Source organism: Carassius carassius, chromosome 41, assembly GCF_963082965.1.
Source record: "Carassius carassius chromosome 41, fCarCar2.1, whole genome shotgun sequence".
Lineage (NCBI taxonomy): Eukaryota > Metazoa > Chordata > Actinopteri > Cypriniformes > Cyprinidae > Carassius > Carassius carassius.
The window spans coordinates 19,822,099-19,849,907 of NC_081795.1; the positions used below are offsets into that span (position 1 = coordinate 19,822,099).

General features: G+C 37.7%; 1 protein-coding gene across 1 annotated transcript in view; it reads right to left on the bottom strand.

Moving 5' to 3' along the window:
• Positions 1 to 27,809, bottom strand: part of LOC132122942 (GRB2-associated-binding protein 2-like) — an 89,395-nt gene that overhangs the window by 48,659 nt on the left and 12,927 nt on the right. The window contains exon 2 of the mRNA XM_059533457.1: positions 10,886 to 11,189. Coding sequence (XP_059389440.1) covers positions 10,886 to 11,189 — 304 coding nt within the window. The remainder of the gene's footprint in view (positions 1 to 10,885; positions 11,190 to 27,809) is intronic.

A 27,809-nucleotide genomic window follows, 5' to 3' on the forward strand; every position in this document is an offset into this window, starting at 1 on the left:
AAACCAGCTTTAAAAGCTTTATAAACAAGTAATTGTACAAACAAATAAATAAATAAATAAATAAATAAATAAATAAATAAATATATATATATATATATATATATATATATATATATATATATATATATATATATATATATATATATATATATATATATATATATAGTGACGTATGTCCCGAAGCCTCATCAGCGTCGCCCTGGAAACACACAAGGAACACCTGGAAACCTCGTCACAGGCTGATCAGTCACGGCCGCCGACAATCTATCTATCTATCTATCTATCTATCTATCTATCTATCTATATATATATATATATATATATATTAGGGCTGAAATGATTCCTCGAGTAACTCGATTACAAAAAATGATCGAGGCAAATTCCTCTGCCTCGAAGCCTCTTTTAATTTATTTTAAATCTCCCGTCAGGTTCTTTCGCAATGATTTTTTTAATGTGACACAACGCGTTTACGTCACCCACAAAGCGGAAGGAGACCAGCGCTGCGGCCGAAATCCCATACTGCAAGGAGTCAGCAGTGTTTTGATTTGAGGGCGCGGGCAAACGTAAAGAGAACGTCGTGGAGAATGGTATTGTTGCACAACCGGAGGCTGCAGTTTCAGGACCGCAGTTCTAGGACCGCAGCTTTAGGACCCTAGTTTTTTTGTGACAGCGCAACCTACCATACTGGATCAACACCAATTAAAGATGGACAACGTGGACAGCAATCAGACGGTGAGTACCGTGTTTAATTAAGTTTTATTTTATAACGTTTTAACGGTGCGAAGATTACATATTGAGAACTACTAGCTATGAATTAATGGTTAATTCCCACCAAATTAAGAATTTGTGAGCTAGTTTTATTAATTACTATGACGTTAATTTGTGGCCATGATTTCATAAATCCTTGTTGAGTTTTAATGACGAAGTATTATAAGTGAATCTAGCCTGCACATTAATTAAACTTATCAGATGAAAAGAGCATGGTTTATGTAAGGTTTGTAAGATTTACCTGCAGCTTAATGTATTAGTGTGAATACTGGCCTAATAGTCATTGTTTTACCATATTTATGTATAAAATATTTTTCATAATTAAACTGCACTGACTGCCTAGTTGCAGTATGTGTTAGCCTGTTGTTTTGCCATTGTTTTGCAATGAGGAATGAGGCGTTTGGCAATTTTAATAGCTTGTTACAATTTGGCCTAGTCTGCAAGTCTACTCCACATACAGTCCATTGATATCATGTGTTAGTATCTGTCATGTTCTGCATGGCCAATATAAAGTGATTTTATGGATTTGGTTAGGCTTATTGTAGGACAGATGATTAAAAAAGGCACTAGGGGATATTTTCATGATCTCAAAATATTCTAACAAGTAGGCTCTCTCTTTTTCAAGATACATATAACAATCCAAAAAGGGAGATCCCTGCCCGAATTTAAGAGATGCACCACATGCTGCAAGTACTTTCACTTTTCATATATATATATATATATATATATATATATATATATATTCCAGTTGAATATGTTAAACAAATGTTTCTTATTTCTCTCTCTCTGTCTCTCTTTCTCTAGAGTTGAAGCCTACAGCCATTCTATCCATGTATATATATATATATATATATATATATATTTATTTATTTATTTATAAATAAACATTCTTGAATCATTCTTGTGTTTTGTCTTGCCTCTCAACAACTTTTAAAATATTGGCTGTAATTTAGTGACTCCATACGCTGATTCCAACTTTAACTTACCTGATAATGAGCTAATCCACCTTAAGGAGGTTAATCAATATACTGTATAATTCAAGAGACTAAGACTTTTAAGGTTCTTCATTTTTTACAATTGTTTTAAAATTGATATACATCAATTTTACAAAATTATATTTCATTTATATTTTGTGTCAATTCATGTTTAAATTTAAAATTGTGACTCAAAGCACACTTAGTAATTAACCTCTGCTGCATTTTGAATCAAAAATCACATTTAAAAACAAATATTACTGAGATTAATATATTGATGCTATATACAAAGTAACGTGACTGCAAACTAAACCAACAGGGTACTAGAACTGCCATCCTGAAACTGCAGCCATCGCCATATCGTCCAGTACGGTAGGTGGCGCTGTCACGAAAAACTAGAGTCCTAGAACTGCGGTCCTAGATCTGCGGTCCTGAATCTGCAGCCTCCGGTTGTGCAGGAACATACTATTGACGTCGTGGCGTGTGTCCATTGCAAGATAGATCTGGCATACCACAACTAGGGCCCTATGATTTCCGCGATGTGATTTCAGCATCTGCTGTCTCACTAGGACGTGAACACATGAACAACATCTCCAGAACTGCTCTGACAGCAGTGTTGCCAGATTGGATGGACGATTTCCAGCCCAAAAGCTCACAAAAACCCGCCCACTCCAACAAAAAACTGCCCAAAACTTTAACTAACAAAATAATGTGATACAACATGTCAGTCAAAGGTGTTAAGAGCCATTTTAACTCCTTAAAACTAAATAATAAATAATAACGTTAGATAAATTTACCATGGATCAAATGGTGGCAAATACAAAGACAATTACCGAATATGATTAAAATAGGTTATGCAAGCAGTCACCGTCAAAACATTTGATTGATTAACAATTGATTTACCGATACCCTCGAAAAAACATATGCATCATTTTCAATGTCAACAGTCAGAATTGCCAGGGTACTGGAGAGGAGAATCCGGCCGAGAGTAGAACCTTGGATTCAGGAGGAACAGTGTGGTTTTCGTCCAGGCCGTGGAACACTGGACCAGCTCTATACCCTCTACAGGGTGCTGGAGGGTTCATGGGAGTTTGCCCAACCAGTCCACATGTGCTTTGTGGATTTGGAGAAGGCATTCGACTGTGTCCCTCGCGGCGGCCTGTGGAGGGTGCTCCGGGAGTATGGGGTCCGGGGCCCTTTGCTAAGGGCTATCCGGTCCTTGTACGACCGGAGCAGGAGCTTGGTTCGTATTGCCAGCAGTAAGTCAGACTTGTTCCCGGTGCGTGTTGGACTCCGGCAGGGCTGCCCTTTGTTGCCGGTTCTGTTCATGATTTTTATGGACAGAATTTCTAGGCGCAGCCAGGGGCCGGAGGGGGTCAGGTTTGGTGACAACACGATTTCGTCTCTGCTCTTTGCAGATGATGTTGTCGTGTTGGCCTCATCAAGCCAGGACCTTCAGCATGCACTGGGACGGTTTGCAGCCGAGTGTGAAGCGGCTGGGATGAGAATCAGCACCTCCAAATCCGAGGCCATGGTCCTCAGTCGGAAAAGGGTGGCTTGCCCACTTCAGGTTGGTGGAGAGTTCCTGCCTCAAGTGGAGGAGTTTAAGTATCTTGGGGTCTTGTTCACGAGTGAGGGAAGGATGGAACGGGAGATTGACAGACGGATCGGTGCAGCTTCTGCAGTAATGCGGTCGATGTACCGGTCTGTCGTGGTGAAGAAAGAGCTGAGCCGCAAGGCGAAGCTCTCGATTTACCGGTCAATCTACGTTCCTACTCTCACCTATGGTCATGAGCTTTGGGTCATGACCGAAAGGACAAGATCCCGGATACAGGCGGCCGAAATGAGCTTTCTCCGCAGGGTGGCTGGGCGATCCCTTAGAGATAGGGTGAGAAGCTCAGTCACCCGGGAGGAGCTCAGAGTAGAGCCGCTGCTCCTCCACATCGAGAGGGGTCAGCTGAGGTGGCTCGGGCATCTGTTCCGGATGCCTCCTGGACGCCTTCCCGGGAAGGTGTTCCGGGCGCGTCCCACTGGGAGGAGACCCCGGGGAAGACCTAGGACACGCTGGAGAGACTATGTCTCCCGGCTGGCCTGGGAACGCCTCGGTGTCCCCCCAGAAGAGCTGGAGGAAGTGTCTAGGGAGAGGGAAGTCTGGGGTTCTCTGCTTAGACTGCTGCCCCCGCGACCCGGCCCCGGATAAGCGGAAGAAGATGGATGGATGGAACAGTCAGAATTTAAATGCATAAGTGTCCAATATAAGCGATAGGAAAAAGCAATGTAATTAGGTATTTCACACTTGTTTATGCACACATATAACAGTCAAAACTGTGTTGTCATTCATTGATAAATATTGTATGAAAAGTAACAATAACAACAACAATAATAATCGCCATCCGAATCCATGAGTTTATCACTGAGGTGGTAAATTTATTTTCACAGCGGTCCACATGAGAAACGATACCGCCCTAATAGGGGCTTTAGTCTTTTGTGAAGTTCATATTGTAGAACATTACATTTGCACAGTCAAAACTAAGAAGATATACCAATCTGTACTGTTTAAAAGATAAAAGACAAGATCGTTTAGATATAGATTAGATATAAATAGATTATGTTATAAATTAAATAATTTAACTGTGCTCTTTTTTAGGAGTTGCAGTAATATTAGAGTCATCTTTATTGTCATCTTTCCCTCAACAGGTGTAATTCACGTTTTGAGTGTTAAAACACTCTCCCACTCTTTACCATGTAACATATATTTAGGCATTATGATCACTCATACAGTTCATACATTTAAAATTAGATCCGTTATTGCTCATGAATCATCACGTGTGTCTGTAGATCACTAGTGATTGGCTAAAAGTACGGCCACGACGTCCACATCAGCGTCAGCACCTCTGTTTATAACAACATGATGACTGTTCGGATGCAGTATATCCACACTTGAGCTTGTTTGTTAGCCAATTAGCCTATACAATTTATATTTTTGAAAACCGCCAAACTGACCCCAAACCAGCCCAAATTTTGTCCACCCGCCCAAGACAATTTTTACCCGCACAATCAAATTCAAAACCACCCAATTGGGCGGGAAGCCGCCCAATCTGGCAACACTGTCTGACAGTCACTTCATGAGCATTTGACCGTTTGATTTGAGTAAAACTAGCGTCACATCACATACACAGAACTGTAAAGGTACGTCAACCCGTCAAAATAAAAGTCTGGTTAAAGACTATTGTTCAGCAGAATGTACATAGCCTACCACTAAACAAAATCTAACATTATTATTATTTTTTTTAAGGTTTAATCACACAACATTTCTTCCATGTTTTATTTTTAATAGTAAATCCCCTTTGTTTACCAAAAAGTTAAGTTAATTTTCAATAATTAAAAGATAAATTAAATTAATGTTTTATGTGTTTAATGTTTAATGTGCATCTCAGAAAATGCTTTATTTAAAACCCCAACTGAATGGCACTTAAATGCATTTAATTCATCTGTCAACTTTATTGTCATTGTTCACAGTGCAAGTACAGACAGAGAAACAATGGGTAATAATTAAATGTTTATTTTTGATGTATGCAATGCATTCTATGCATTTAAAAAATAAAAATATATTTTTCTAAAAAAGGAAACTTAGTTGTTCATTTTAAGAGGCCTGTGACGGTCACGGAGGAACCGCACGTTCAACATGGGCGTTAATACGCACAAACACACACCGAGACTGTTTGGTGTTACAAGAGTTTATTGTAATGATTGATCAGAGAGTGAATAAAATACCTGCAAACCTCAGGCCACACTCTCCACTGCAGAAACAAACACAGACTACCTTCCATTACAAAGACATTCACATTTATACAGGTGGCCAGCACCATCACCACATGTGGAGGGAAAAACTCACAGAAAACACTTTACACATGTTCCCTTAAATATACAGAGTCTGAAAGAAATATATTGGCATGATGTTCTACTTAATAAATCTAATTTGATGTTATTAATTCGTTCACATTAAACAGGAAATAACAGCAACAACAGGGGCCACGTTGCCCCTGAAACCCCCACGCTCAATTAATACATCTTAGATTCCCACCCTAAGCGGAACCAATAATTCCTGCCATTGTTTCTTACCAGGACTCTAAAAATCACCGGACAAACGCTACACAGGAACAATACACATAGTTTACAGGTATTTCATTCACTCTCTGATCAATAATTACAATAAACTCTTGTATCACCAAACAGTCTCGGTGTGTGTTTGTGCGTATGTGTGCGTATTAACATCCATGTTGTACGCGCGGTCCCTCCGTGACCGTCACAAGACCCAGGAGTCTTATTTTCTCTTGCATAATTAATATTGCACTTTAATTAAGCAAAAACTCATTTTATCCGATTACTCGATTAATCGATGGAATTTTTGGTAGAATACTCGATTACTAAAATATTCAATAGCTACAGCCCTAATATATATATATATATATATATATATATATATATATATATATATATATATATATATATATATACATATATAAACACACACACATTCTGTCATATGATTCTTTAGAAATCATTCTAATATGCTGATGTGCTGCTCAAGAAACATTTCTTATTATTATCAGCACTGAACAGTGAAGAACAGAAATTTCAAAGAATAGCATTTATTTGAAATAAAAATCTTTTGTAACATTATACATTTCTTTACTAATGCCTTGCCTAATAAAAGTATTAATTTCTTAAAAAAATCTATATGAAGAAAAATATTGTAAAAGGCTAGATCTAGATATGTTGACCTCCATAACTTTACTATTGAAGGTGGCAATCTTTCATTGAATATCCATTGTATTTTATCTGTCATGGCAGTTGTGTGACATTTCAGTCATGTGACAAAATTAGCTGCGCTTAATACACATATCAGCACTCAACCACACAGAATTACAGAATCAGTCTCCATCTATGTTCACTTGACACACGTTTGTTTCATCCTCTGGAACCATCACACGTACAATACATGTCCCCAAAGCTCCGGCAAACAGACTCGATGCACCGTCGCCCGACTATCATTGCTAACATCCTCTGAGGCAAACTGGGCTCTTCCACTTTTCATGCTCACAGTGCTGCTGACAACTTGATACTTGCTTGGAGAAAAGAGAGGTCGAGCGCCGCATTTGTCTGGGGAGGGGAGGAGAGCTGCTCTGGTCTGATCTACACTGCAATTGCGGTGTGTTTTATTCTCTAAGAGACTGTGGCTGCATCTCATAAATAAATGTCTGTTTTTTTTTAAACTCCACCTTTACCATTTTGCCAGAAGAATAAATGGATGGGAACACATCACTGGACACTGTGTGTGTAAGAACACAGAAAGTCATCTTTGAAGAATAATGTATGTATTTGCAAAAATGAGGGTATTTTATGTCAGGGGTCATTCTAAAATATTAATGATATTTGTGGCCCTTGTATATATGATAATAGCCAATAAATAGCTGATGTTTTACTATGTGTAATTATAGACAGATAGTATTAATTTCAGTGTTGGGGGTGACGCATTACAAGTAACGCGAGTAACATCAGATTACTATTTTCAAGTGACTAGTAAAGTAATGAATTACTTTTTAATAAAATTTTTTTGAAAAAGGCAATGCCAGTTACTTTGTTTTCCCATTTATTGACTGACAAGTGTCCTGTTCCCATATTGTGAGAAATCAGAAGTACAGAGGCGTTGTGTACGCTGTATGAACATGATGTTACTGTAGTTCTAGACTAAATGTGAATTTGCATTAATTCATCCCACTCACAAAAAAAAAAAAACTGATTTAGTTTTCATCAAAATTAATTAAAACAGTGAAAGGCAAACTCAGCATATGACGCAAACCTGCAATAATTAAATATTTAAGAAAACACAAATGCATCTAATCCCATTTTATAAGCTAATGTCTTTGCTGCTGACCTTTGATGATCCAGTTCAATCATACTAATAAGCAAAAATGACTTTAGATAAACTAACAATTGTGCCTCATGGTTTTTTATGATGTTTGTTTTTTTATTGCCAAAGAGTGCTGAACCTTCTTCTCCTGTGTTCTACCGTACAGACTTAAATTTACTTTTCCTTCAGCCTGAGGTTTATTCATTACACTTTTTGGTGTGAAAGGGCTTTTACATTTGCTATAAAAAGAACTTCTTATAAGAAAAACAATCAAGCCCTGCTCATATTTGAAAAGTAACACGAAAGTAATGCAAAAGTAACGTGACACATTACTTTCCATAAAAAGTAACTAAGTAACGTAGTTAGTTACCTTTTTTAGGGAGTAACCAGAGGTGTCAAGTAACAAAGTACAAATACTTTGTTACCTTACTTAAGTAGAAATTTTGGGTATCTATACTTTACTGGAGTAATTATTTTCAAGCCGACTTTTTAGTTCTACTTCTTACATTTTCACGCAATTATCTGTACTTTCTACTCCTTACATTTTAAAAATACGTTTGTTACTGCTATTTCATTTCGGCTTGTCATCATTCAAAAAAAAATAAATAAATAAATATCCAGATAAATTGCGCCATCCGGATGGAGTGAATTTGATTGTGATTGGATGAGAAGTATAAACATGTACCATTCCGACACCCTATTGGTTTGTACGCGATCCATCACACCTGCACATGACACAAATCACATCACACTCCAGAAAGGACATAGCCAGTGTTGGGTTCGTTTATCAAAAATACATATTTCTTAAAAGTTTTTATTTCTCACTACTGGCTCATTTATCAAATGGGTGCTTTCTCTTCTTCTTCTTCTCCGAAAATTAAGCTACTGTAGGTAGTTCAGTAGCGAGACGTTTGAATAAATTAGCATTTGCGATTGACAACGTGATTGACAATGTTGTGATAAGTAGGCTTTACCAACTTTGTAACTCGTTACCCCCAAACACTGGACATAGCACACGTATGTAGCAAATACAGGAAGCTATCAATCAAGAAGGTATCAGGATTATGAGTTAGTTTTCATTTGTATTTTTTTTATTAATCACTTGGATTAATCACTCATTTTGACAGCACTATAATGTTTATTGTAAATAGACAACCATACAAGGGTAATTGTTACTAAGCCTGCCTGGGTACACCCAGGATGTACATTTACATTCCATTTAAGGATATTGTTGAAATGCCTCTGAAGTTGACTTTTTGCACCATTACAATAATTACAAGCAACTAGTCATCATATCTCTAGTTCTTTAATGTATTTGCATTGTACTAAAGTGCGTTCATTTTCAATGGGCATATATGCGGCTGAAACAGGTAGCCTAGTGCATCCCAAATTTTTCAACATGAACATTTTAATATAACATTATAGTCATTATGGCCTACGGCCTTCAGAAAATGTTTTTTTGAGGAGGTGGGGTAGTGCACAATAGGCCCCTGTAGTGTGACCCAAGCTTTTGTTCTTAATGGCATTTTTTTCCCCTTACATTACTTTTACTTTCATACTTTAAGTAGTTTTTTAAACCAGTACTTTTATATTTTTACTTGAGTAAAAAGCTTGAGTTTATACTTTAACTTCTACAAAAGTTTTTTTTCAAAAGTAATGAATGTGAATACTTTTGACACCAGTGGGAGTAACACAATATCGTAATGCATTACTTTTAAAAGTAACTCTCCCAAACACTGATTCATTTCATTATATAATCTGATTAATAAAGCTTTATAGTGCCCTTATTTTATATGTTTTGTTCTCATCCCATAATGTCAGTGCAGTCAAAATGATAAATAAACAGATAAAAAAGTTTTTTATAATTTTTATTTATTTAACAAGTGTTATTTTATTAATTAAATTTAAAAAAGGAAATAAAAGCTACTATTTTGCATTTATTCTCTCAGTATTTTTATAAACTAAACTAAACTAAAATAAAATAAAATAAAATACCCATTTGATAGAAGGTGATTTGTATTAGGTGAGCAGGCATTGTATTTGCATGAGTTGTGTGACCCAGAAGTCAAGTACTGCTGGCTGGCCTGTTGAAAAAGGTCAGATAAGGTTCTCATGCTTTGAATGGTGACTGCCAAAAACTGTGCATGACTTTCTCATTACCAAGACCGTCAACCTCTCTTACTCATCGAGTGAAAATGTACACACCTCAGTGGGTGGAAACTGATCTTTTTAGCAGGAAAACATGGAACAAATAATACAATGACATCTACGACACTTGCTGGATTGATGCAAACCCCCCTAAAGACCACGTCATCCATCATACATCAATAATACAATGGATAATACAAATCTGTGTGAAATTAGCTGAAGGGAAAATCTTTTATAAAAGACACACAATACAGAGAGAACAGTCTGGTACATCTAGATAATAAAATTGATTGATAATTTGAGTGAATTTGTATATTAACGTTCCCACACTTTTATACAAATGATCCATAAACATTAACTTCAGTGCAGAATGGCCTTAGCCCCCATTATTCACGCTCCTAATGAATAATATCTGGTATATATATATATCAACATCAAGCTAGATACTTTTCAAAAAGCAAAAACTTCACTCTAAATAAGAAACATAAGCTCAATATGCATTTTGCATGCATATTTGCATTGAATCACACATGATCAGCTTCTCATCAGAAATATAAAAAGATTTAATGAGATCTATTTTACAGTAAAAAGTTAACTTGAACTGATATAACCTATATGTAAGATCCCACAATCACAAATTCCTCTTTCCATCAAAAACGACCGGCGTTTAACTGTCTCTAGAATATACACTAGCACTATGCCTGCAATGATGGGCAGCTTTCCCTCCCTTTTCTTTAACAGAACAAAAGGGGGGGAAATCAATAAACCTTTCAGACACTGCATCCATTTGGCAAGGCAGGTTCAGCCCAACTTTCTCAAATGACAAAAAAGGAAAGCACTAAGATATGGCATCAGGTTACTTGTGATTGTTTTCTATCTGTCGTATCATCATCTCAGAGAAAAAAATAGCACAATGCTCCAGATGAGAGCACTGTTACTGTAAAACCATAGATAATAGAATACAGTAAATCTACTGAATTCGGTTGCTAGGTTGACATTGCCTATACAGCTGAACACAGATTCAACAGAATCTGCCCAAAAATGTTGATTGTGAACCCAAACACAGACGTGGTTCTCCTACCGTGATGGTTGTCCTCTGACTGGTTGAATCCACACAGCTGGCAGATGGAGCGCACCCAACGGTTCATCTCCTCCTCCGTTTCTGCCACCATGTAGAAGGTTCTCTCAGCTGTCTTGATGTCGAACACAAAGCTGTCCTGGAACTCTTTGCGTTTGAAGGTGAGGCCGGCGTCCACCTGCTCGCAGCAGTGCAGGTCGATGATGCGAATGGGCTTTTTGGCATGGTCATTCTTGTAGTACTCAAGTACATCCGGGTCTCCGCTCATGCGCCCGCTACGCAGGATAAACCACCGCTTCTTCCACGCCTACAGACATAACAATAACAATAATGGAAGAATTTAACAATAAAACTTTTGTATTATTATATTTACATTTACATTTAGTCATTTGGCAGATGCTTTTATCCAAAGCGACTTACAAATGAGGACATTGGAAGCAATCAAAAACAACAAAAGAGCAATGATATATAAGTGCTATAACAAGTCTCAGTTAACTTAAACACAGTACACGTAGCAAGGGCTTTTAAATAATATAATAACTAAAAAGAAAACAGATAGAATAGAAAAAGAATAGAGAAAGCTAGTGTTTGAGGTATTTTTTATAATTAGTGAGTGCTAAAGTTCGAGGGTCGAATAAAGATGGAAGAGATTGTGTTTTAAGCCGATTCTTGAAGATGGCTAAGGACTGAGCTGCTCGGATTGAGTTTGGGAGGTCATTCCACCAGGAGGGAACATTTCATTTAAAAGTCCGTAAAAGTGACTTTGTGCTTCTTTGGGATGGCACAATCAAGCGACGTTCACTTGCAGAACGCAAGCTTCTAGAGGGCACATAAGTCTGAAGCAATACATTTAAGTAAATGGGTGCAGAGCCAGAGGTGGTTTTGTAAGCAAACATCAATGCCTTGGATACATATATAATATCTATAAAATATATATTATTATAATATATAATGCATTTTATATACTGTATTATTGGCCGACAATATAGACACAGATAGCAATACAGTAAAAACCGTAATGAACACAATAAACATTAATATTGTGAAATATTATTATTATATATTTCTAATAATATCTATATTATTATAATTTAAAAACTAAAATATTTTAAAATGTCATTAATTCCTGTGAGGAAAAACTGAATTTTTACTGTCACACGATCCTTCAGAAATCATTCTAACATGCTGATTTGCCTTTTTGATGAACAAAAAATTGAAAACAGAAATCTTTGTATCATTATAAATGTCTTTAATGTCACATTTGATCAAAGTAATACATCTCTGCTGAATTAAACTATTAAGTACTGAATTAAATGATTAATTTGGTTACACTTTATTTTGATAGTCCACTTTAGACATTGTACTAACTGTAAGTAACTTTGCAACTACATGTCAACTTACTCTCATTAGAGCATTTGTAAACTGTAAAGTTAGGGTTAGAACGTCTGTTGAGTGACCATTATTATAAAACATTTGTAGATATTAAACAGACAGTCTACTAATACTCTAAAGACTGCTAGTTTCCATGTACTTGCAAAGTTATTTATACTCTAGGTAGTTGAATGTCTAAAGCAATTAATTTTCTTATAAAACAAGTGTTTCACTGAAAAAATAATAAATTGTTTTTTTGTTGTTGTTTTTGTAGTGAATGTTTATAGACATCTGATTTTTTTTCAAGTTCTTGTCTCATTTTACTGTTAATTTCAATAATACAGAAATGATAAAATATACAAAAAACAAAGACTTTCAACATGAAATTCTAATTTAAAAGAACAGTTAAATAAGTCTTCAGTTTGTGCTTACTTAACACTGATCAAAACCTAGATTGGGCTCCAAGTGTGTTTCTGCGGGTGTGTGTTCCATTTTGTGTCTTTAAATGTGTGAGAGCGGCTTGAGACAGGTGCTACTCCCACACACTGTTTCCTGATCAGATAGAGCTTTATGGGGGGAAACAAACACACATACACACACACACACACACAGATACACTGCATGAACTCCATTATGGCAACTGTAATAATGGCACGCACAGCTGCTAATCTACTATTTTGATGATCCATGCATTTTTTGTGAAACACGCACAATACGCTTCATCAGCAAATACAAATACAAGGATTCCCACTTGTGTACAAACACACAGGTGATTCATGCGTAGTAGTTGGGAATTTCCCTGATTTGAATGTTAATCGACTCTTCTGCTTCAACCACAAGCAACAGAAACCCAAAAAAACAAAACAAATCACTTTATATTAAATATATTCTTAGTCTGTAACAATAAAGTAGTAGTAAAAAAAAATTAGATAAATCATTTTAAATAAATAAATAGTACATTTTTAAATGTTTAGATGTCCAGTGTAAAGAGTTATTTCGACACTGACAGAAAAAGCACATAGAGAAACTGCCGGATGATGGAAAGAAGCTATGTGGCCCAATGCCAGAAATGTACTTCCGGCCCATATCGCTCTCTCTCTCTCTCTCTCTCTCTCTATGTGGCTCCTGCTGACACACAGGATCCCACAGGCTTTCTTTCTTCCATCAACACTGACACACACACATACAGAGCCACCTCCGCCACCGAACCAGGGAACCAAGGACATGGTTTCCACTAAGCGCTACACCCCCGCTCTTTCCCCGTCCTGCATCCAGCCTCACTGTCCGACAGGAAGCGGAAAATGGATCCCAATACACATCCTGTGTTTTCTCAAGCATGCTGTTACCCCTCACATCACTCCTCTCACTCCATTCAGCCTAGGACACTAGTACACTGCAAATGTATGAGCAACAATTTGCAGTATACCATGAGAAACACTTCTCAACAACAAATATGTATTGTTATTATCAATGTTGAAAATTTGCTTAAAGGATTAGTTCACCCGAGAATGAATATTCGTCCATCTTCTACTCACCCTCGAAGCATCCTAGGTGTATGTGACTTTCTTCTTTCAGAATAATCCAATCGGAGTTATATTAAATATCGTCCTTGCTCTTCCAAGCCTTTCAATGGGGGTAAGCGGGTGTTTGTTGTCAACAGTTTAGAAGACATGAAATAAAGTGCGTGCATCTGTAATAAAACATTCCTCACACGGCTCCAGGGATGAATAAAGGCCCCCTGTAGCCAATCCATGCATTTCTATATGATAAATATCCAGATTTCAAACAAAATTAACACTTTTTTTCTCACTTCTGCTGATTGTGGGGAAACGGAAGATGTGTTTCTTTTTTAATTAATTTTTTAATGATCAGTTGTGGCATAAAATAAATTGTAAGATATAGGAGGAACTGTATTTCATTGTTTACTTTTAATGACAAACTGCTTATGGACATCTCTTGCCTCATTTTACTGGAAATAAAATGGTAATCATGGTGAGTTTAATGTGTGCCAATAAAGGGCTGTGGACACTTAAGTTTAGAAAAACTAATTTTAGTAGGTCGTCCAACAGAAAATCTGCATACCTTGCACAGTAAACATACTGTATACTACAGAAATAATAGTTTGACCATTATCATCATTATAAGCATTATCACGTCACTGCTGTATCCTCTGAATATGACCGCCTTCAGATCACTTAGAAGTGAGGATGTGCAGACAGTTTTCTGCCCTGCTGTTCAAGCAAAACAGGAAATTAACAGTGCCTCCAAATTTAGATGCAGTTCAGCTGTAAATATCTGAGAACTGAAATAGTTTTCTGCTCTGATGTGATTTCAGATCATTTTTGAAGCTTGACTTTATAATTTACATGGGTACACTCTACCTGCTAATTTTCTGTTTGACAATCCATTACATTTTATGTGATACGCATGCACACTTCTTCAGCAAATATATACATAAGGGTTTCCACTCATGTACAAATGCACAGGTGCGTAATGCAGTAATTGGGAATTTCCCTACTTTGAATGTAAATGGACTCTTTAACTGCTTTAACAACATGCCTCAGAAATGTAACAGTGATGTTCAAAATTACCATTTTCATCAACTGCAGAAAGGACAATGTGCAGGGATTATTTTATGAAAACGCCCATATGACTGCATTGCTTTACAGCCAGAAATGAAGACAGACAGCGCAACTAATAACAACCAAGTGAAAGACTTGAGTCATGTCAACCCCCTCGTAAATGTGACTTGTAAACTCAACTAGGTTTAGCTAATCGCCTTTTCAATGGCACACAAAGCCGTTTGACTTTCAACTGTGAGCAGCTGTGCTCATTTCTATTAGCTCAGCATGAAAAGAGTTTTCCTGGAGCATTTCAGTCCTTGGTACAACTGAAGCAAACAATCGACTATGGGTGGCAAGGCACTCTCAAAAGATTTCCGGGATAATGTTGTGGACAGGCACAAGGCAGGATATGGATACAAAAAACAAAAACAAAACAAAAAATCAAAGGCTTTATCGATTCCTAGAAGCATAGTGGCGTCTATTATTAAGAAGTGGAAGGCATTTGGTACAACACAGACCCTCCCTGACCAGGACGTCGCTCCAGACTGGATGAAAGAGCCAGGAGGAAACCAGTCAGAGAGAACTCTGAAGCAGCTGCAGGAACTTATGACAAAGAGTGATCACTGTGTGCATGTGACAACAATATCACAAATTCTCCACAAATGTGGCTTGTATGGGAGGGTTGCAAGAAAAAAGCCACTCCCACGGAGGAGCTCCGGAATGTTAAAGGGAGGCGTAACGACAGTAAAGGACAAAATAAAGTCCAGGCCTGGTCCTCTTTTGTCCTTTACTGTCATTCCTCCTACTTTTATCCTTCTGAAGCTCCTCCGTGGGATTCGAGACTGGTTAGAGGCACAGGTGTCACTCATTATCCTTCACTCCACCGGCCTCGCTCCGTTCCCACGGCTCTCGGCCCCGCCCCACTCGTCACAACAGTCCTAGTTATTAAACTAAAATATCTGACTGCAGAAAGCCACAATGACCAATCAGATTATCAGATGAGATCAAAGTCGTCTGCAGTGCTGAGTAATAATTTCCACAATAGAAACCTGCTTTGATACTTTCTATTTTTGAATCATCAGACAAGGGCAAACAAAACAAACAAAAAGTCTTTCCATGTTCCCCGTGTGTATTCCTTTCAGACTGATAAACGACACTAGACATCACTGTCTACACACAGCTGAACGACTGGAGATTGTGGGAGCAACAACACCGTTTCAGTTTGGTGTTATTTTCACCAAAGCCACCCAATGGCAAGACAAAGACATGGGCAACTGGATCTTGTGCAGGTTTGCTGTTATTGTAAATAAATAAATAAAAATAAACAATCAAACGAACAAATGAATGAATAAATAAATAAAAATAAAATTCAAATGTACATTTCATTTGATATTTAACTATTAAAGAACATATTAGATCAAACCCAAATTAAGAATCTACTCATTCTCAGCCCATTTAGATTAGTTCGTTTTTTTCATCAGAACAAATTAAGAAATTGTGCATTACATCACTTGCTAACCAATGGATCCTCTGCAGTGAATGGGTGCTGTCAGTATGAGAGTCCAAACAGCCGATAAAAACTTCAAAATAATACACACGACTACACTCTAACAATTAACGTTTGTTTTGTTTTTGTTTTTTTTTAAGTGAAAAGCTGAATGTTTTAAGAGACAAATTCATCATTAAAGTATTTTAACTGTTGCTTCTGGCTAAATTATTCCTCTATCTGTAAAAGTTGTCTTGTCTAAATCAGGGGAGAAATATGGAATCAGGGGAGTGAAAACTGCCCAAAACAGTTCTAAACAAGTATTTTGATGTGAAAGGGCAACAGAAAATGTACTTTAACTTTTACTGAAGGGAGTATTATTATGAATTATGTACCACAATTTGTTTTTTTTTCTATGACGACTCTCATTCTGACGGCACCCATTCACTGCAGAGGATCCATTGGTGAGCAAGTGATGCTAAATTTCTCCAAATCTGTTCTGATGAAGAAACAAATTCATCCAAATCAGGATTTGCCTGGGGGTGAGTAACTTTTCAGAAAATGTTAATTTTTGGGGTAAACTATTCCATTTGATAATAGCATTTTAATGTTGATGACATTATGTCATAGCTGGTGTGTGGTGAGAGTTCTGGTGCACTATGGCTGCCGTCGCATCATCCAAGTGGATGCTGCACACCAGTGGTGGATAAGGAGACACCCCCTGACAATGTAAGGTCTTTGAGTGCTTAAAAAAGTGCTATATAAGGAATTATTATTATTATTATTATGTATGGACAATTTTATTATACTTTTAAGGGGGTGATTTTTGGCAAAATGTGAAAAACAAAATCCATGTGGGAAAAAAAAGCAGCCAGGACATTCCTACAATTTTCTCCAGTCATGTTTCACGGAGAAAAATAAATGAGTCATGAGTTTGGAACGAATGGAATGAGGGTAGAAACAATCTTTCCTGTGATAGAGTTGTTCACTGTATCAGTATAACATGTTTCACTTTCAGTTTAATCAGTCATCGGTATGGATTCGCTAAAATCAATTTTAGGTGGATTTTCTGGAAATACCTTGGCTCGTTTAATCTTTCTTTGCCCTAAAGAATAGCAGTTTAACTGGACTTGGCAGATTGCTGATGGGCTTTTGTTTTTGTTGGAACACATCCGTAGTAGATCCTTGTTTGTGGTTTTTGGTGTGGCAGCTTTAGTGCTATGAGAAGCTCCACCCTCAAAAGCATCTCTGGCCACACCCATTTAAAGCAGAGCACAATGTACCATCAACAAGAAAGGACATTACGTACACTCACCTGATAAGGCCGCTCCTTTCCGTTAAAAATGTATTCTGTAAACTATACATTCCAGGTTTATTCCATCTAGCTGATTGGTTTGTGCTAGTGAGTGATTGAGTGAGTGAGTGAATGTACAAAGGTAGATGATACCAAAAGAGGGATATGGAGAGGGAGAAAGATGCAATCACTTTAGTGCATCTCACCCTCTTCTCATTTGAATTTATGGCACTCTCGTGGCTGTAACATTGCTGAATGAGATTTGGAACAAAGCCCAGACCAGTTGAAGGAGGTCTGCATGACCTAGCTGGCTCACAACTACCACATTTAACTCATACATCACTTCTGGTCTCAGATTAGTAAAGCCTTTTATGTACTTTGCAGGATTTTAAAATGAACAGTTAACAAATGTATTGTTATCTTTCTTTCATTTTAAGGCAATAAGCCCCATGAATAGGGTAAGACTTTAATCAGTAGATATCACCGTACTTCTCCAGATGACTGATTACATTAAGAAGTGCAAAAAAAATTTATTTTGTATTTCACGTTTTCTGAAATGTTGTTTAAATATGCAAATGAACTATCATCTATTTAAATATTAGCAAATTTTCATTCATTTCCACAACAGAAATCTGAACAAATATACATAATCAATTACATTAAATCAATTCTTTTATTTTGTACCATTTGTTTTTTATTTTTATGTCATTTGCAGTGCTCTATGGGATGAGTAGTCAATTCCCTGATGCAAAAATTTGAGAACATAGGGCCTTATGAATTTCTCAATATGGAAAACATGAACGGAAACAGTTATATTTTGTTTTATTATATTTAGTTATATTTCATTTTAAGACTGAATAAACTGTTGAAATAAGTTTAATGAATACATTTCATAAAGTCCTAAGTACACCTTTTGGGGTTAAATTAATGTTTGTAGTGTTTCTTTAACTCTCCTATGTATGATGAAAATTAGGAAAATATTTCTGGAACCAAGGCTACTGAAAAAGTGTACAGTCACTGTCATGCTCTATAGCACAGGAGGAATGAGCTATATGATAAAGAATGATGATACTACTCATATGTTGATCAATGGGACATGTAATGGCATGAAACCAAAGGTTAATTATTGATTGGCTCTCCTCAAGGACTCGCGCTCACTCTGTCAGACTCGGCACACATACCATCTTAATGAGCCTAGATGGAAACACAGCAAATCCAACCATCAACCATCATCATAAACTGAGCCAGCTATGTGGAATACACTCTAAAATATTTCTTAGTCATCTAGTTAAAACAAGCTAAATCTATTTCAGATCTGTGCAGAGGAAACATCGAAGGAAAAGGGAAAATCCAAATTGTTTTGAAGGAGTCACCTTCTAAAATTAGATGCAAAAAAAACCCTTTTTGTTTATTCCCTGGCAATAGGCCTTTGTCTTTTCTGACACGATAACTTGCGCAAACTCTTTTTATAAAGACGATTAACAATACTGTAGAAGAAACAAACAAACAAGACAAACTTTGGTCATCTACAGAGGAACTCGGCAAAGCTCGCTCAGGAGATGGGAAACTAATCGTGGCAGATCAAAAGTGTACTGAGGGTAATAAAACGATATTGTTTTTTATTAAACATAAATTGTGTTAGAAAGTGTTCCTGTAGCTCAAGTGGTAAAGCATTGCATTAGCAAGCTCAATGTTGGGGGTTCGAATCCCAGGTAACACATGTTAGGGGAAAATTGTTAGCCTGAATGCAATGTACGTCGCTTTGGATAAAAGGGTCTGCTAAATGCATAAATTTAATTTAATTTAAATTTAAATATGGGTTCGTCTGTAACAAGGTGTGTGCTAACAACAAAGTGTTTTGTGAGGTAAACAATTGTGCTTGCTACTAATAGATTAATCCACCTGTATTAATATTTAGTAAAAACAAAATATGAATATGTATTACTGAAGGACTCCCTGCAATTTTTCATCAAAGTAATAGAAAAATTGCAAATCGGTTTCCCTAAAAAAATGCAACCCTAATTATGATTCTTTTTAAATGTATTCTTAAACACATTTTTTTGCTTTTGTAAAATTAACAGAGTCCATTATAAGGAATACAGTCATCAACATCATTTAATATTTTAAGTGGAAATAATCAACCAGAAGTCACTCACCTGTAGTACCTGTTCCAAACACACACACACACACACACACACACACACACACACTAACCGCTGAGCAAACACATGACTGTTGAGCTGCATCGCTCATCTAGACTCTACTTTTCTAAAGGTCAGGCCTCAGTAGCACACGGGGCGGTTGGGGTCTTTGTTTTAAAGCAGACAGTGGCAGTTTGGCCAGGCAAACTGTATGTAGGTCACACTTAAATACTGCATCTCCTTCTGTCTCATTGAAATCTCTGTATACTCTGTTGTGAATCAGTTATGGAACTGAATTACTTTAAATGATGAAGTCCACTCATAATTCCATAAAATGTTCATCTGACATGCTGCTGTCCAGCAGGCGAATCTCTGTGACCAGAGAGGCAATGGTTAATCGATAACAGGGTCAAATGACAAACACATATTCCAGGAATGAGAGAGAAAAAGAAAGAAAGATGTGTTAAAGAACATTCTATACAGATCGGGAAGACAAAGAAGAATGCATGAATTTGTTTGGGGTTCAAATTGTTTCATATTTTCAAATAAATGGATTGGAATAGGCTTTTAGTTAACAATAACAACCGGTTTATTCAAAATAGTACTTTCTCAAACTAAAAAAGCACTACCAGTAAAATAAAACAATACTAGGCTAGAACAAACAAATATCTCTTTCACAAGTCTTCCATGCAAATGACATAAATAGCAGCACAAGACTGCAAGAGTTTCACCATCATCATTACCACATCAACCAAGCTGTTAAGAACCAGATCAAAAATAGGTTCGCTCTTGTCTGGATGCTTACTTCTAGGGAAAGAGGGAGTTAAAAAAAGTTTCGACAGAAAACCAAAAGGTTCTTGAGTCAGTAAGACAAACGCTGTACTCCCACGTAGTATTTCTTGAAGAAAGAGGAAGCATGCACTTTATGTCTGTCTACATTATGCAAAGCTGTTAAAAGCATTTTTCAAATATCAGCCAGAGCTGCTCGAGGCCAGTGATAATGTATCCCTCAGAAGTGTGAACAGCACAGTTAAGTGTGAATTAACAGAAGCCTTCTAGACTGTATTGATGCATTGTATAATGTCACACTGGACACCCACAAACAGTAAGCTTACGAGTTATTATTGCTTTTTTGCAAAAACTTATTTTACAATACTGTTTAGTTTTAAATATTTTCCAAGCAAGATAAAGGAATAATATCATCTCTGCATTAGCAAGACCTCTGTGCACCTCAATTGAGTTTGATATTAGCTATATGATATTATGTTACTAAGCTAACAATGTGAAACTCTTATAAAACAAAGAACACAAATATTAAGTATAAACTACAATTTAATAACACTTAAGTGATTCTTTTCAAATTTAAAAGGTATTTAATTTGAATTATAATCAGCATTTCGCTTGCCATGCCCACCATCTTGGGATTTCGATTTTACATTAAAGTGCCCCTAATATCGGTTATGAAAGGTTCATATTTTGGTTTTGGGAGTCCCCAACAACAGGTTTAGATGCTTGTAAGGTCAAAAAGCACGTTCATTGTCTTATAATATGCATTTATTTTTACCTTGGTCAACAACTCTCAAACGATTCGCTCAACAATTCATTTTTCCAAACCCCTCCTTTGCGTGATGCTAATCTGAAGTGATTGGTCCGCATCATGCCTGTAATGTCTGATAAATCAGCGTTTGTGAGAGCAGTGCTGCTTTGTGTACTGCATTACCGGGGAAACAGCTTTTTTACCGCTCCAAAAGCAGCACCTAGCAGCAAAAAAAATTTTTATTTGCATTTTCATTCAGACCAACACGAAAAGACCAACAAGTGGGCGGGCAATATGCTAATGTTTCATGTTGATGTCAACACGAAACGGCTTAGGATTTGTTTTAAAAAACGAATCGTTTTAATTATTCAGTCTCGACTCTTTCTTTTGAGAGACAATAACATTATACACGATGCACTTTCAGATTTTTAACTTTGCAGGATGTTTTCATTCACTTAGAGCTGTGTTACACACTGCATGAGAGGTAATTTTCAAAAATCCGTAATAGGGAGACTTTAAATTACTTTTAGGAGGCCGCATGCAGTCTTACATTTTAATTTCTTTGCATTGTTACTTATTTATTTATTTTGGCATACGAGGAACAAGCATTGATTTGTGGTTAAAATCTGTTGTACTGGACTTCCCCCTTCTCACTTGTTTTAATTGACGTGTCTGATAGATGTTTTGCATGCACATCACAGAAATTTACTCTACACACACACACACAGCTGGATGTGACTTATAGAGTATAGTTCCTGCATGCTGAGCAGGTGTCTCTGTGTTTACATAAGTGACATCAGTTATGACACAGTTGTTCAAATAAACCCGACGATGTCTTGGCGTGTGACTGTACGGCCTAAAGATGGCTCACCATTTAGATATCTTCAGCATGCATATGTGGTTTCACACCGTTTTTCAATGTTTTTAGGTCCTCCAAAGTAAACAGCACACCAAAATAATTTATTTCCTCACTTTAAACATGGTTTGTACTATGCACTTAAAATGCCTGAATTTCGAAAAATGCTTAGAAGTCATGATGGACACAAGTTCTGGCAACCAAAAATAATCAGCCAAGAATGAATTTTTGGTTTTATCTGAAATAGTTTTGGAGGGTTGAAAACAATGAAATGGTAATGTTTATTTAGCATTTAGGTTACTTGACTGGTTTGTGTTTTTTTTTTTTTTTTTTTTACACTCATGCACACAACATGAATAAGCTACAAGAGGTTAAACAAGTCAGCTGAGGGGACACTAGAACTTGGACAACAATAGTGATTTATCAGTTTTAATTGTTCTTAGCTTTGATTAACCGTTCATCTCTTCCTTCTTATTCAAGGAAACACTACTAGTTACAGTAACTTGTTGCTACTAGTTACAGAACAACACAGTACAACTTGCTGAAATGCATCATGTATCAAGTAATCACACAATCAGTGTTTCAACTGTGGAAAGACATCAATAAAACAGCTTGTAAACAATAAGGCATGCAGTAACCAAAGTGCTTGAAGTTTTTTAAAGGAATATGCAGTCAAAACCCTGTTTAAAGTAAAAAAAAAATAATTCAAATGTCTTTCCAAACCCAAAGAAAGAAAGAAAGAAAGAAAGAAAGAAAGAAAGAAAGAAACAGGGTCAGAACAGGCATCCCTCTCCCACATATTAGGGCTGTGCGATATGGACAAAAAAAACCTATCACGATTTTTTTAACCAATTTTGCAATTTCGATTTTAATAACGATTTTGACACACACAGACATGCTTTACAGTCATAAATGCATTCAGTATAAATTTTAAACATTTTTCCAAAAGAAAACCAATTAGAGCTTTATCAAAAAGTTGTAACATGTCTCTAGAACAGACATAGACCTAAGTCAAAATTATCACTAAGATGTCAAACAAACTGTCTATACATATATAAATAAATGAATAAAATAAACCCGTGGGATCCAGGGATTTTTTTTTTTCCTTTTTGCCATGCATTGGTCATAGAGCTCATTGTAGCGGTGCCTCAGGTGTTGAAATAGATTTGTTATACATTATACAGGTTCACACGTACTCCATTTGCAGTGCGTATACAGTATGTCTACGTGGTTCAGAAGCAGCAGCGAGAGCTCATTATTGTAACGCGAAAGCACGTTAAAATAATGCGTGAGCGTGAATCTCTCCGCTCGCATGCACATTTCCTTTGCTTTGTCACAAAACCAGACGCGCTTGCTCAGATACACACTGCTCTCACCCGGAGAGGGTGCACGCACTTAAGCCGTGTCTCCTTTAGCTCAAACTGTTTCCTGTGCACTCACAACTCTCTATGCTCATGCGCTAGATTTAAAATATTTTCCGCCCTGCAGTGTGAACGCTCTGATCCATTAACATGGGCTCGAAAAAAATGCGCATATGCCCAGTCTGTTCTGTTCTTGGGCTCCATTTAGGCGTGCTTTATTCTGATTGGTTCGGATGTTCGGGGCCATGGAAAATCGTGCTATAGAGGAATTTAGAAATCATGCACGCTCAAATCGTGATTTTATTGCGATTTCGATTAATCGCACAGCCCTACCACATATGTGGAACAGGTTTGCAAAAAAGGTCTAAAACTGTTCATGATTTCATTTGATCCATTAGTTCACACAGTTCACTTACTGGATGAGGTGGATATTTATCTACATCCATTGTAGGAAACAAAACTTGCAAATGTCTTGCAAATGTTTGCCACAATGGAGCAGCTCTTTATTGCACTGCAGGAACAGACCATTTATATCCATTTATATTTAAAAAAGTATTTAAAAAAAAAGTATACAAATATGGGTACACTTTTGCTGGGGGTCCCTGTGTCCCACTTCTGATAAAAGGGCTAGGTGTCTAGGTGGCTCCTGAAGGCAATGCTTTAGTAACATTGAGACCCACTGCAATTCACATGAAAACCCTCAAGTTTCCCAATAGTCAAAATATAGATGTTTAACATTCAGCAGCTGTTACATTTCATGCACAGATAAAACCCACTAACCACACATACTACTGAGGTCAACAATTAACCAAGGCAGCTTACAGTCGTGGCCAAAAGTTTAGAGAATTACATTAATATTAGTTTTCAAAAAGTTTGCTGCTAAACTGCTTTTAGATCTTTGTTTCAGTTGTTTCTGTGATGTACTGAAATATAATTACAAGCACTTCATATGTTTCAAAGGCTTTTATCTACAATTACATGACATTTATGCAAAGAGTCTTTGCAGTGTTGGCCCTTCTTTTTCAGGACCTCTGCAATTCGACTGGGCATGCTCTCAATCAACTTCTGGGCCAAATCCTGACTGATAGCAACCCATTCTTTCATAATCACTTGGAGTTTGTCAGAATTAGTGGGTTTTTGTTTGTCCACCCGCCTCTTGAGGATTGACCACAAGTTCTCAATGGGATTAAGATCTGGGGAGTTTCCAGGCCATGGACCCAAAATGTCAACATTCTGGTCCCCGAGCCACTTAGTTATCACTTTTGCCTTATGGCACGGTGCTCCATCGTGCTGGAAAATGCATTGTTCTTCACCAAACTGTTGTTGGATTGTTGGAAGAAGTTGCTGTTGAAGGGTGTTTTGGTACCATTCTTTATTCATGGCTGTGTTTTTGGGCAGAATTGTGAGTGAGCCCACTCCCTTGGATGAGAAGCAACCCCGAACATGAATGGTGTCAGGATGCTTTACTGTTGGCATGACACAGGACTGATGGAAGCGCTCACCTTTTCTTCTCCGGACAAGCCTTTTTCCAGATGCCACAAACAATCGGAAAGGGGCTTCATCGGAGATTATGACTTTGCCCCAGTCCTCAGCAGTCCATTCACTATACTTTCTGCAGAAGATCAATTTGTCCCTGATGTTTTTGTTTGGAGAGAAGTGGCTTCTTTGCTGCCCTTCTTGACACCAGGCCATCTTCCAAAAGTCTTGGCCTCACTGTGCATGCAGATGCGCTCACACCTGCCTGCTGCCATTCCTGAGCAAGCTCTGCACTGGTGGCACTCCGATCCCGCAGCTGAATCCTCTTTAGGAGACTATCCTGGCGCTTGCTGGACTTTCTTGGATGCCCTGAAGCCTTCTTTACAAGAATTGAACCTCTTTCCTTGAAGTTCTTGATGATCCTATAAATTGTTGATTTAGGTGCAATCTTAGTAGCCACAATATCCCTGCCTGTGAAGCCATTTTTATGCAACACAATGATGGCTGCACGCGTTTCTTTACAGGTAACCATGGTTAACAATGGAAGAACAATGATTTCAAGCATCACTCTCCTTTTAACGTCAAGTCTGCCATTCTAACCCAATCAGCCTGACATAATGATCTCCAGCCTTGTGCTCGTCAACATTCTCACCTGAGTTAACAAGACGATTACTGAAATGATCTCAGCAGGTCCTTTAATGACAGCAATTAAATGCAGTGGAAAGGTTTTTTGGGGATTAAGTTCATTTTCATGGCAAAGAAGGACTATGCAATTCATCTGATCACTCTTCATAACAATCTGGAGTATATGCAAATTGCTATTATAAAAACTTAAGCAACAACTTTTCCAATTTCTAATATTTATGTAATTCTCAAAACTTTTGGCCATGACTGTATAAGGATATCAACAACATATAGGAAATGCAAATACCATCATGCAGTTCAGAACTTTAACGTTGGTTCAAGGTTGGCATACCAAACAAATACAGTTGAACTTCCGTTTATCATATTTGATGTGCTCTATGTATGTGCACTGATCAATGTTTATATGTGAATAAAAAATTAAATGCAATCTGACTTTATGAACTTTTTGAAGCAACAGAGTTTTGGTGGACTGGACTTTGGGTATCACTGAATTATTATTATAAAAAATGTTGGGTGCAGGGTGAACATTGAACAATGCCTTTAAATGGCATCTATAATGCTTTTTTTAGGATTTTATCTTTACTTTAATGTGTAACATAACTGTTTGCATATGTAAACAGTCTGCAAAGTTACAAAGCACCAAGTTTATGCCAAAGGAAGTTAATCTCTCCAACAGAAAACACTTGCCTCACACGCCTCGTTTGCAGTCCAGCCATTATTTTTTTGACTTAGCTATGTCATGATGTTACACATTTGCATTGCCCTCAGTGAACAGCTTGCTAAGTGATTTCATTGTGTTGAGGAGACACAGTTGTTTTTCACTGCGAGGGCAAAAAGAATTTCATAGTCTTCTAATAACAACACCATTACATAGATATAATAGTGTTTACAGTAAGCCTCAGGAGCTAAAACACAATTATGGAACTGGGTGTTATATTTCTGACACACTAAGCAGTTAACCAACCACAACAGACTGGGCCTGCTGACCAATCAGTGTAGACATTTAACTCCAGAGGGTTAACAGAGCGTTTCAGTCAGAGGGTGAACAAGGTGCTGCAACAGTGTACAGTATATATGTTTTGAACTTTAAATCTTTTAACCATGTAAATGTATTCAGCCAGGCCTCAAAAATGTGCGTATACAGTATACAGAGTGGGCTCTTTAAGATTGGTCTCCATTGGAATAAAGGGGTCTGAACTTGAGCTCAAAAAATTAGCATTCGCCCAACCAATACTCATCCATCAGACTACAAGCTGGTGTAGCGTGATTCACTGCGTCAGAGACTATGTTTCCACTTCCCTAGAGTCCAGTGTAGGCATGCTTTACATCACTCCAAATAATGCTTTGCATTACACAGAAATGTGCACCCTGCTGGAAAAAAACAGCTTAAACTAGACTCAGCTGGTTTTATTATTCTTAGGTGGTCTCCCAGACTGGCCAAGCTGGTCTTTTGTTAAGTCAGTCTAACCAGATCATGAAGTGTCCCAAAATCCTCTAAAACTAGTGTGACGGGAGGAGCACAAAACAGACACAGTGGGCGTGGCGTCAGGCCTCGGAGAGGCTTTTATTAACAGAAAATCAAATAAAACAGGGGATAAAGGTGGCCAAAGAGGAAGAGTGTCCAAAATAAACAGGGAATCTGGTGTCCTCGTCGTGCTGCGGGGTTTGTGTAGGTCGGGCAGTGTTCATGGAGGAAGGGTCCAGGTAAGGGGCGGAGTCCGGCGGCTGCATGCGCTCCCCTCTTCGGTCCGGGGCGCAAGGGGCGGCGGCTTCCTCTAGCGGCCGCATCACTTTTGTTGGCCGCGGCGCTGGTAGGGGATGGACGGCCCGGCATCCTGGCCCGTCGGCCGTGTAAACGGGTGCGGTTCCCATCCGGATCACGGGTCCGGCAGCTCACGTCTCCAGTGGCACGGGAGTCCCTCAACGCACCCTTCCTGGACCCACGAGGACACCAGTGTGCATGCACGGGGAAGAGACCAGTCTCCCGAGGAGAGGCGCGTTGGGCTTTTAAACAGCGGTGGTGATGAGGCTCCATTTCCATCAGGTGTGCCCCATCGATTTAGGACGGGGTGCCGGTGACAATCAGGCAGGAGGCAGCTGACTCATCACATTAGCAAAACAGACCAACCTGAACAGGATGGGAGACCAGCTAAAACCACAAAACTAACTTTGTGTATGATATGTACAGTATGATAA